We start from the raw sequence: 12,507 nt of genomic DNA, 5'->3' as shown, positions 1-12,507 counted from the left end.
CAGCAGAGCTACATGTGGACTCACAACAGGAGCAGACTGAAGAAGCTCCATACAGCTCCTTCAATCTGATTGGACCAGACCAAGATGTGTCAGAGCAACATGAGTCTTTTTTCTATTATTCATGGTTTTCTTCCTTCCATCTGATTGGACCAGACCAAGATGTGTCAGAGCAACATGAGTCTTTTCTCTATTATTCATGGTTTTCTATCATCTTTTGCAGGGCCTATATGTATAAAGTATCAGACAGCTTCAGCATTATCAGGGCTTACCCTCCTGCTGCGGAATCGTAAGCGCAGGCCTTGGTAGTTGAAGAGGGGACAGACCTCCCTACAGACATAGCAGAGTGCATGTAGAACTGCTGTGGCTGAAGAGGAGAGGCTCAGACTGATTCAAATGTGGCACAGAATCTACAAATCAAATCAATTTATATAGCCCTTCTTACATCAGCTGATATCGCAAAGTGTTGTACAGAAACACAGCCTAAAACCCCAAACAGCAAGCAATGCAGGTGTAGAAGCACGGTGGCTAGGAAAAACTCCCTAGAAAGGCCAAAACCTAGGAAGAAACCTAGAGAGGAACCAGGCTATGAGGGTGGCCAGTCCTCTTCTGGCTGTGCCGGGTGGAGATTATAACAGAACATGGCCAAGATGTTCAAATGTTCATAAATGACCAGCATGGTCAAATAATAATAATCACAGTAGTTGTCGAGGGTGCAGCAAGTCAGCACCTCAGGAGTAAATGTCAGTTGGCTTTTCATAGCCGATCATTAAAAGTATCTCTACCGCTTCTGCTGTCTCTAGAGAGTTGAAACAGCAGGTCTGGGACAGGTAGCACATCCGGTGAACACGTCAGGGTTCCATACCCGCAGGCAAAAAAGTTGAAACTGGAGCAGCAGTACGTCCAGGTGGACTGGGGCCAGCAAGGAGTCATCGTGCCAGGTAGTCCTGAGGCATGGTGCTAGGGCTCAGGTCCTCCTCCGAGAGAGAGAAAGAAAGAATTAGAGAAAGCATACTTAAATTCACACAAGACACCGGATAAGACAGGAGAAGTACTCCAGATATAACAAACTGACCCTAGCCACCCGACACAAACTACTGCAGCATAAATACTGGAGGCTGAGACAGGAGGGGTCAGGAGACACTGTGGCCCCATCCGATGATACCCCCGGACAGGGCCAAACAGGAAGGATATAACCCCACCCACTTTGCCAAGCACAGCCCCCACACCACTAGAGGGATATGTTCAACCACCAACTTACCATCCTGAGACAAGGCCGAGTATAGCCCACAAAGATCTCCGCCATGGCACAACCCAAGGGGGGGGCGCCAACCCAGACAGGAAGATCACATCAGTGACTCAACCCACTCAAGTGACGCACCCCTCCTAGGGACGGCATGAAAGAGCACCCGTAAGCCAGTGACTCAGCCCCTATAATAGGGTTAGAGGCAGAGAATCCCAGTGGAAAGAGGGGAACCGGCCAGGCAGAGACAGCAAGGGCGATTTGTTGCTCCAGAGCCTTTCCGTTCACCTTCACACTCCTGGGCCAGACTGCACTCAATCATATGACCCACTGAAGAGATGAGTCTTCAGTAAATACTTAAAGGTTGAGACCGAGTCTGCGTCTCTTACATGGGTAGGCAGACCATTCCATAAAAATGGAGCTCTATAGGAGAAAGCCCTGCCTCCAGCTGTTTGCTTCGAAATTCTAGGGACAATTAGGAGGCCTGCGTCTTGTGACCGTAGCGTACGTGTGTACGGCAGGACCAAATCAGAGAGATAGGTAGGAGCAAGCCCATGTAATGCTTTGTAGGTTAGCAGTAAAACCTTGAAATCAGCCCTTGCCTTAACAGGAAGCCAGTGTAGGGAGGCTAGCACTGGAGTAATATGATCAAATCTTTTGGTTGTAGTCAGGATTCATCAGCTGTATTTAGCACTAACTGAAGTTTATTTAGTGCTTTATGCGGGTAGCCGGAAAGTAGAGCATTACAGTGGTCTAACCTAGAAGTAACAAAAGCATGGATTAATTTTTCTACAGTTTGCATACTTATGTACATACTACTTCCAATGCAATGTAGAGTCAGCAGACCTCAGTAAATCAATTGCACAGACAAGGGAAAGATATTCAAGCTCAGTAGTTATAATGCTTTATGAAGGCCATTTATTGCATAGGAAATCTAATGACGGCATAGCACTCAAAGTTAACCATAGTCAACTGACCAGTAGTTTAACTGTTGCATATTATGAATGGAGCGCATCTTCAGTATGTGCATCCTTAACATACCTGCCCTGCTGTCATTCCCTGCAACAGAAAGGCATCCATGGTAAACCTCACAACATCCCTTTTTAGATGGGATGAATCTGGAGCCACTGTCGTTTCTGCTCTCAACTATGCACCTGAGCAGAAAATAGATTACTGTTTAATCCAAGAAGTTCCTTAAAAAAGGGTCAATCTGCAATTGCGACATTCATTTTTGGACTTACAAAATGTACCCATTGATTCTTGAAGAACTTAACTTATAAATGCTGCATGGGTCTACTAGTTCAACTGTCATACAACAATCAGCAGCCAAAACTATCATTTGAATATCGTAGATGGTCAGTACTTGCATCTATTGTTCGGTCTATTAATTTGAGTGTGGTTCCATTTCTCCAGCCCCATCCCTCGGATTTCTGCCAAAACATGAGCTGGGATTTTTTTTGTTATTGTTTCAGCTACAGATTGCCTCTTTAAAAGCAAAGTACTGTGCAAATGATACCGATAGAAGTGATCTGGCATACTGCATGTCTACATTACCCAAAATTGTCATTACCCAAAATTGACCATAAAGTGAGGCGTAGAGGAGTGTGACTTCTTAATGGTCACATTACACGAGAGGAAATAGAGACGTCCATCTTTAGAGATGGAAGGCGCTTCAGCCTGAAAGTACATGGGCTTTCCCATAGAGTACACGACGGTTTGGGCAAGTCTCTCCCATTGAGCTGAGGGAGAGAGAATGAGTAGTCCGATCTTTCAATTACCTGAGGGCTCATTGAAGTATTCTATAACATGAGGACTATACTCATTTGATGTAGATCAATGACTCATCTATACCCTACCATTACGTGCAGTGAGCATGGAACGGGTTCTGTTCTTTATTGGTTTGGAGACCTTGTGTACCATGTTCAGCATGTAGCCTATTTGGTAGGAGTAATGATATCTGGAAAGAACTAAGCAAATCTAAAGAGCAATTGACTATAACTCAACGTTTAAATGTTGTGCCAACCTGACTAATTTATGTACTTCTTGTGTATGCAGTGATAACTCCTCCAGTGACATGAACAAGGTAAACATTAAAATTATCATTATTAAAAAACATTATCATAAAATAGTGTAGGTCACCTGTTGAAGTGACAGACAATTCGCAAGGTGAATGGTGCAGCACGATTGATAGACCCTTGGAGCTTCGGAGGGTCATATCGAAGTGTGTTGGAGTAGACAACACGATCATTTACTAGCGGTTATATTGACGATAAGTATGCCTATGTCAATATCAACAAGAAGGTATTTCTGATAAATGTAGGCCTATGAATGTTAAACACACTCGCTGGAAAACCTTCTCCGCCTTGTGGGAGAAAGCGCTCGGTGTCGTATTCGAACACGGTATCTTTTGTAGATGTATTGGCGGGGCATGTTCCGAGCGTCAGTTGCAACGGTAACCCACCTGAGCCTAACATGTTGTTTTTACCTGCACGAACATCTTGTTGATGTTACAAAGTGTTATCATTTCGCGGGCTTGACTTTTTGGACCAGATAGCTTCTGTGTTGGGTACACCGGGGTCAGTATTTTCCTGACGCTATCCGGTAATTGTTCGTGTCCAGTTCCACGGACCGGAGAGAAATGTTCCTTGTCTACCAGCGGCACCCTTGAGTTCAGGAACACACGCCGTTCGAGGCAAGATGGTGAATCTTCGGCGAGTAATACCTTCACAAAAGGTTTTATAAATGACTTGCGTTCATTTGAGCCCCCCTCTGCTCTTAGACAATGCAAAAGGCCAAGTTGAAAATATAAAACATCTATATTCCTGTACCAAAATATAATAACTCGAGCAAAATCAGGCCCTGCGTCAATTAATCTCCATAGGTATGCCGCGTTCAAATACTAGTCGGAACTGGGAAGCTTGGAAATTTCCGACTTGCAGATTCGTTGACAACCAGTTGGCAATTCGAATATTTCCGAGTATCCTAGTTCCAACTAGAGCGTGAACGCGGCAGTATGCGCCAGAATCAAAAGCACCTTTTGGGGGACCTAGTCGACGATTGGTGCGCACAACGCTCGTGCCACCGAGACCATTTGAACTGCAGGAAAAAATATTAGATCAATTGGAAATATTCAAATATTATAATATATGATTATGCCTACCTATACGTTTTGATAGGCTAGACAAAAATGGCCAGAGCCTATAAAAATTAAGACATACCCAAATATAGAAAATACAAATAGACAATTATAGATGATATCCAGACAATGTATTATCCATACAGTGGATGCTTTATACGTTGTTAGATCTCATTTTCAACTTTGATGACAGATAAATGTGGGATATTGTTAATGCTATTATTCCTAGATGTAAAAGAAAGTGTTAAGCACATTATTTTACATTACTTGAGGAAAACCATGTGTGTGCTTTGCTCATCTCTAAGAAATGGTCAGTTCAATGGAAATGATCTCATCTGTCCATATTTCATGTACAGAAAGCACCCATTTACTGTGTTAAACACCTGGGTCACGTTCAGCAGAATACAACATTTTGGAACTGATAGAAAGTTTTGGAACTGACAGATAGAAATACGCTATGTACATTATAACAAACATGCCTCCAACAATTACAACAAGGAATCATGCCAGCTCTGTTCATCACATTTATATCTGAATGTGGTCATGTTTTTCTTATGAATTTAGCAACAGTAGCATTATCTTTAAAGTTGGGTAAATCACAGTGAGAGAGTGAATGAGAGGAGAGAGAGAGCAGAGCCAGTCCAGTAGAGGGCAGAGGGGGCTGCAGCTCCATTACACAGGTGGGTGGAACAGCAGTCATTGGTAAAGGTGAAGTTGAGGCCCATGGCGTACTTCTCACCAGTCAGGCCACACAGGGCGGAGAGGACACAGCTCTTCTCATACAGTGTCACACTGAACTCTCCTGTAGATTAAAGGTGTTTTATGACCGAGTTAGTGTTACATTAAAGGTGTTATTTGTACACACTCAATCACAAACGTGCGGGCACACACACACAGTGTATGTAACTTAAGGAGCTTCTCACCGCGCTTCCCCACAGCTTTGCTGGACAGACATTGCTGACCTGGAGGACACTTCTGAGGGAACTTGATACAGTCCAGTGGGGAGATGGCAGGGAAGACACAGGTGAAGCAAAACAGAGGAACTGAAAGAGAAAGATATTGATTTACACTAAGAACAAAGTCAAACTAAAGTTTGGCGCAGGGACTGAAGGATAGTAGAGATTTTTAGTAGGTCATATTGCCAGTGAAGATTAAAAGGAGGAAGAAGCTAAAGCCTTATGATGGACAGTTGAGGGAAATGGGTGGGAGGGGCTTAAACAATGATGTTAATGTAATAACGCACAAGTCAATGTACAAAGCTAAACACCAATTAAGCAATGAGCTTCTCCCATAAACACACGTGCATGCACACACAAACACAGTATATGATACATTGCAATATAAGCATTCCCTTTCTAACTCCTTTCTCTTCCACTTACCCACAGATGGTACCAGACACAGTAAAAGCAGATGGCATAGAAGCTGCGACATCACTTGTTTTTTTTGTCTCTCTCCAAACAGACAATATCCTGTTTTTCCCTTTGATTTGACTGCTTTCCCAGCTCCTCACGACCTTTCTGTCTTCTCGTTATCTAGTTAGTCTAGATAAATGATCATCTAAAACACAATTACTTGTTGCAAACTTCTCTTATCCAGTAAAATGTGTTGATATCGTCCTTTCTGGGGATGCGTCGGTACAAACTAATGGGATTATGCCAGTGCTTTTAGTCTTCCCTCTCTTCATGCATCGTCTGCACAGATCTGAAGATAGCCTCTCGTTTTTCCTTGATACTACCTTAAATATCTCCAAACATCTCCCCACCCCAACACATCTGATTCAATTAGGACATTAGCCGCCCAGTGATAAGACTGAAGCCACTCCTCCGCCACGGCAGATTGTGAAGTTTGCACTGGAGTCTGCATAAACACTAAAGTAGAAACAAACCATTTGAGTATTCAGTTAAATAGTGTGTATTGCAAGGAAGATACACAACTATATTGCTGGTATCTACAGTACTGCTTTGCCGTGTATAGAGGGCCTTTATACAGTGATTCTGTAACCACTCAATAAAGAAGAGGCTTATTGAATCATCCCTTATTTCTTAATGAAACACATGAAGTTTAGAGGGAGGATTGTCAAGTGACTTGCAGTCTTATGACTCGGACTGAAGAGGAGGGGGGCGATGGAGACTGGACTTTATAACGGTATACATTTATTCAGAGGTGAAGTTGAACATAAACAGTACACGGTTTGTGATTCCGATGCAGTCTATGCTGAACATGTTCAATTCGCATTATAGATGCCAAGCTGTACAAAATGGCAGTATGACTAGGAGATCAAGTACAGGCGAATGAAACCCATCCACATTTATGCTCTAATGGACTCCCATACAATAAGCAATGGGGCTGAGTTTGCAGAGAAATACTGTTTATGTTTATTTCAAGTACATGTTAATGGTGTAATGCAGAAATGTGGTTAATTGAGAGTTGGGATGCCACACATGACTAGGTTAAACATACCTTCCTAACCATCTTGTTTAAATGGTCCCTTTTCAGCACATTGGTCCCTCTTTCACTTCATATCCAGGATAAAACACACACATACCATTTGTATACAACTATAGATAGGGGCTCTTCTCTTTCCTTGATTCCTCTCCTCATCTACTTCTCAAAATGCATTGGAGGAGACGATCAGAGGGGAGGAACCTTTTATCTTTCTTTCCTCTGATCTTCTCCTCCAATGCATTTTTGAGAAGGAACCAAGGAGAGAGGAAACAATGAAGAAAGATGAATTGAGTCATGCACTACATAATGAGTTTAGTACAACCCCTGTTGGAGGAAAGCGGGCATTGCTCGTCTGTCGACCAGCTGCCGCCGCAGCCTGACCACGGCAGAGTCCACCTGCTCTGCGGCCCTCTTGCTGTGCAGGTTGTCCACCCGCTCCAGACATGTGCCCTGTAGCCTGAAGAGCTCCTCTTTAGAGGACAGCAGGCAGCGTCTCTACACAGAACTACCCTGAGAGAAAAACAAGACTCAGAGGGCTGAATTCTAACATGACAACAAGCACTTAACTCGACAATTACATAAATCATGCATTGATGTCAATGGAAGACTTGCACAGAAATTTGAGTCTACTACAGTAAAATGGCTAAGTACATAATATAAGAGAAAGAGTGTCAATCATGTTCGGTTTTAGAGGAAGACCATTGGTTACCTGTATGAGATGAGCAGCCTCAGGTAACTGGGTCCCAGGGTGTCTGTGGTAAACGTTTACTATAGGCCTGTTCAGTTTCTCTCTGGAAAGCATATCCCCGCTGTACTCAGGGCCCTGGAAAACACATGACAACATAAGAAGTTAGGGGTGGAGTAGTGAAGTCACCCACTACAACATTATTACACCAACATTAGTGGCTCTTTCTTGACCAAATAAGCACAGATACAGACACCATCTCCAATGCACACTCTTGTCCATGACAAAGCCACTCACATACTGACCAGTGCTCTGTCATGGCTGTGATGAATGCAGTTCAGCTGCCTCGGTTAGCGGAAAATGGCCAGCCTGGAGGCTGCGGACATAATTGTGAGATTTTGGGGTGTGAGAGAATGAGAGTTTTACTATTTTGACCTTTAAATGTTAAATACTATCGTATGTCCCATGCTGTACCTTCAGAGTGACTGTCTCGGCTATTTTCTTCACCAGAGCTTCACTGACAGTACCGTGGGCAGCTTTTTGCCATGTGATGGCATTGCCAATCATCTGCCTGATGTTCTCTCGTAGCAGCTGTGATTGGTTCACAGCAGAGTGGTAGACTCCAGAACCTACTTACATTCTGAGAGAAGGGAAAGATGTGGGTAATTCTTTATTTTTCAAACCTGTTTCAGCTGATATTTGCCTTGTATCCGCTAAGAGTGTATAGTAGAAATGGGCAATTTGTGGGACTAACAAGCAAATGGTAAGCCTACAGCTGCTGGTTTAAATAAATCCCAAATAAATAAATGAATGGCTATTATGTAACTACACTGTCACCATGTAGTGTTTAAGACAAAAACTAGGTGAATCACTGACAAAACAAAGTGCAACCACAATAGGCACTATATGGGACAAGGTGACGTCAATGCAGTGCTGTAAACTGTGTTACATTAGTACAGTATGCTATTGACATAACACCTGGAGTGAAGGGGCCAATAGGCTCTGGTAGTTTTATGAGGCCTTGGGAGGGAGTTCCCTGTCTCCCTGCAGAGAGAGGGAGAGTGAGAGAAGTAGAAGCTCCAGAACACAAGCTCTCTCACTGGCACAGTCCAACAGCTGCCTACTGCACTGACCCAGGGTCTATACATGGCAAGAGAGAGAGAGAAATACGGGCTTTTCTTTACAGGTATATCAATAGCAAATCAAGGGATATCTTGACAACTTTCTTGAATAGGCATTAGCATAACTCTAGGCACCTGTATCCATTGAAAACCATAAAAAGAGAAAGCACCCAATCACATCTATTTTATAAAGCCCTGCGTACATTACCATTTGTCATAAGCTTTTACAGTAACCCGGCCTCTAGCAGTTAGATGTCATTACCCGTAGTGTGCTCCTCGGAGTGCTCTCAATCTCCTGTTTCAGCTCAGTGAGTTCTCTTTTCACACTCCAGCAAATGGTCTGCTCCGTCTCTGCCCTGGAAACACAGAACAATCATCTGTGTTTTTTTCTTCTAATAGCCATACAGTAGATTAGAATACATATAGGCCTAATGTAGTCCAGCAAAGCAGTACCGGGCAGAATAACTTGGGGTCAGGTGGAAATATGAAATTAACTCATAGAAATTCAGTTGTGACACACGCAAACACACACTGAACTCACAGTCTCAGTAGTAGCTGGTATTATTGTCCTCCCTCCACACTCTTGTTGATCAGCATTTCACACCTCAGGCTCCTCAGCATCCTCTCCAAGAGCCCCCTCTCCCTTTCCAGTTGAATGCATTCCTGTGCCACCTGGCCAGCTTGTATCTCGCCCTCCACTTCACATGTACTCCCCTGCTACCCCAACACTGGCCTCTGAACACTTCTCTCGGAAGCAAGGAGGCGGAAACGTAGCATATGGGAACTAAACATGACATGCGAGAGAATGACATTCAAGTCTACAGATATAAATGAAATTGAGTTACAACAATGTATGTTATTGCATTATTTTGCAAAACAGCAAATACCGCCAATATACATTTTATTTAGGCTAAAGCATTTACAGTTGAAGTCAGAAGTTTACATACACCTTAGCCAACTACATTTCAACTCAGTTTTTTCACAATTCCTGACATTTAATCCTTGTAAAAATTCCCTGTCTTAGGTCAGTTAGGATCACCACTTTATTTTAAGAATGTGAAATGTCAGAATAATAGTAGAGAGAATTATTTATTTCAGCTTTTATTTCTTTCATCACATTCCCAGTGGGTCAGAAGTTTACATACACTCAATTAGTATTTGGTAGCATTGCCTTTAAATTGTTTAACTTGGGTCAAATGTTTTGGGTAGCCTTCCACAAGCTTCCCACAATAAGTTGGATGAATTTTGGCCCATTCCTCCTGACGGAGCTGGTGTAACAGAGTCAGGTTTGTAGGCCTCCTTGCTCGCACATGCTTTTTCAGTTCTGCCCACACATTTTCTATGGGATTGAGGTCAGGGCTTTGTGATGGCCACTCCAATACCTTGAGTGTATATCATTGTCCATTTGGAAGAACCATTTGCTACCAAGCTTTAACTTCCTGACTGATGTCTTGAGATGTTGCTTCAATATATCCACATAATTTTCCTTCTGCATGATGCATCTATTTTGTGAAGTACACCAGTCCCTCATGCAGCAAAGCACCCCCACAACATGATGCTGCCACCCCTGTGCTTCACATTTGGGATGGTGTCTTCAGCTTGCAAGCCTCCCCCTTTTTCCTCCAAACTTAACGATGGCCAAACAGTTCTACTTTTTTTTTACATCAGAACAGAGGACATGTCCCCATGTGCAGTTTCAGACCGTAGTCTGGCTTTTTTATGGCGGTTTTGGAGCAGTGGCTCCTTCCTTGCTGAGCGGCCTTTCAGGTTAAGTCGATATAGGACTCGTTTTACTGTGGATATAGAAACTTTTGTACCTGTTTTTTCCAGTATCTTCACAAAGTCATTTGCTGTTGGTCTGGGATTGATTTGCACTTTTTACACCAAAGTACGTTCATCTCTAGACTGAACCCGTCTCCTTCCTGAGCGGTATGACGGCTGCGTGGTCCCATGGTGTTTATATTTGCGTACTATTGTTTGTACAGATGAACGTGGTACCTACAGGCATTTGGAAATTGCTCCAAAGGATGAATCAGACTTGTGGAGGTCTGCAATTTTTTTCCCCCCCGAGGTCTTGGATGATTTTTGATTTCCCCATGATGTCAAGCAAAGAAGCACTGCGTTTGAAGGTAGGCTTGAAATACATCCACAGGTACACCTCCAATTGACTCAAATTATGTCAATTAGCCTATCAGAAGCTTCTAAAGCTATGGCATAATTTTCTGGAATTTTCCAAGCTGTTTAAAGGCACAGTCAACTTTGTTTTTGTCAGGCTTCTGACCCATTGGAATTGTGATACAATGAATTAAGTTAAATAATCTGTCTGTAAACAATTGTTGGAAAATTACTTAGGACATCTACTTTGTGCATGACTCAGACTTGCCAAAACTATAGTTTAACAAGAAATGACTCCAACATAAGTATGTGAACTTCCAACTTTAACTGTATAGCCAACAAGATTGAACATAGTACACATTCCTTCACTATTAATTTAATTCATCATAACTTTAAAATATTAAACTCTCACCATTTTCCCTGTGGTTTTGAGATCTGAGTTTATTCTTACACAAAGCATCATGAGCACCACCACTTCAATTGTGTCTGTGCGCCTCGGGGTAAACTCGGCGGCGCTACTGCTCCGCGCACGTCTGACAGACCCTGACCGTCCTGCGTCGGTTTGCTACACCAAGTGTTCCGCTCGTAGTATAGAGTGCACCGTATCATCTCGCCAGACTTCGGTCCTATCGCCACAGAGGCGAGGGGATCTGACTGAACAGGCATTTATTTACTTAAGCAAGGGGGTGGCCCTTGCCCTCCGATCCAACAGGTCCCAGACATGCTCAATGGGATTGAGAGCCTATTGCAGACAGTCTGAGCACTGATGGAGGGATTGTGCGTTCCTGGTGTAACTCGGGCAGTTATTATTGCCATCCTGTACCTGTCCCGTAGGTGTGATGTTCGGATGTACCGATCCTGTGCAGGTGTTGTTACACATGGTCTGCCACTGTGAGGACGATCAGCTGTCCGTCCTGTCGCGCTGTCTTAGGCGTCTCAGTACAGACATTGCAATGTATTGCCCTAGCCACATCTGCATTCCTCATGCCTCCCTTGCAGCATGCCTAAGGCACGTTCACGCAGATGAGCAGGGTCCCTGGGCATCTTTCTTTTGGTGTTTTTCAGAGTCAGTAGAAAGGCCTCTTTAGTGTCCTAAGTTTGCATAACTGTGACCTTAATTGCCTACCATCTGTAAGCTGTTAGTGTCTTAACAACCGTTCCATGGGTGCATGTTCATTAATTGTTTATAGTTCATTGATCAACCGTTTACAATGAAGATCTGTGAAGTTATTTGGATTTTAACAAATTATCTTTGAAAGACAGGGTCCTGAAAAAGGGACATTTCATTTGTATTTATTAATTACCAGGTCTCTTTAGATTAGGTTACTAAATTACAACAAGTTCACCTCAACCTCCGAGGGTCAAATAAACTAGTGTTGAAATATTATCTCAAACAACAGTTCCCAGGTAACCAGAAACCATGGTCCTGCTTGTGATTGGACAAGAGTTCAGTCAGTTGTGGGGTTGACTGAGGTCATGTTGAGATGGGATCCAGCTTTTGCCAAACTTACGCCCCAAAAATATTTATTGCTAACACTAACTGCCACGTAAATTCTCCTAACCTGCTGCGTAAGTTCTCCTAAACCACCTACAAAAAGTACTTTCTGACAAATGCTGGATCCCTTCTAGCCATGACCGTTTACTGGGGATCATATTCCAAGTGTGAAGTACAGAGCAAAAGAGACACCCGCGGGTCATGAAAGTCCCTTTGATCATCCATGACATAAGCAGCAAAGTACATGCAATGAAAACAGACTAGATTCAA

The 12,507-nt window shown here is 43.1% G+C and overlaps 1 protein-coding gene across 1 annotated transcript; it reads right to left on the bottom strand.

Annotated features, from left to right (window-relative positions):
* Nucleotides 1-4,886: 4,886 nt before the first annotated feature.
* lypc (ly6 domain containing, pigment cell) lies at nucleotides 4,887-6,329 on the bottom strand. Its single transcript, XM_029681536.2, has 3 exons — nucleotides 5,756-6,329; nucleotides 5,300-5,419; nucleotides 4,887-5,178 (listed from the first exon to the last, which is right to left on the bottom strand). The coding sequence occupies exons 1-3, from the start codon at nucleotides 5,805-5,807 to the stop codon at nucleotides 4,973-4,975; spliced, it is 378 nt and encodes a 125-aa protein (XP_029537396.1). The 5' UTR covers nucleotides 5,808-6,329; the 3' UTR covers nucleotides 4,887-4,972.
* Nucleotides 6,330-12,507: the final 6,178 nt, after the last annotated feature.

Source organism: Oncorhynchus nerka, linkage group LG14, assembly GCF_034236695.1.
Source record: "Oncorhynchus nerka isolate Pitt River linkage group LG14, Oner_Uvic_2.0, whole genome shotgun sequence".
Classification (NCBI taxonomy): domain Eukaryota; kingdom Metazoa; phylum Chordata; class Actinopteri; order Salmoniformes; family Salmonidae; genus Oncorhynchus; species Oncorhynchus nerka.
The sequence above is the reverse complement of the archived record's forward strand: the minus strand, read 5'-3'. Positions and strand labels throughout refer to the sequence as shown.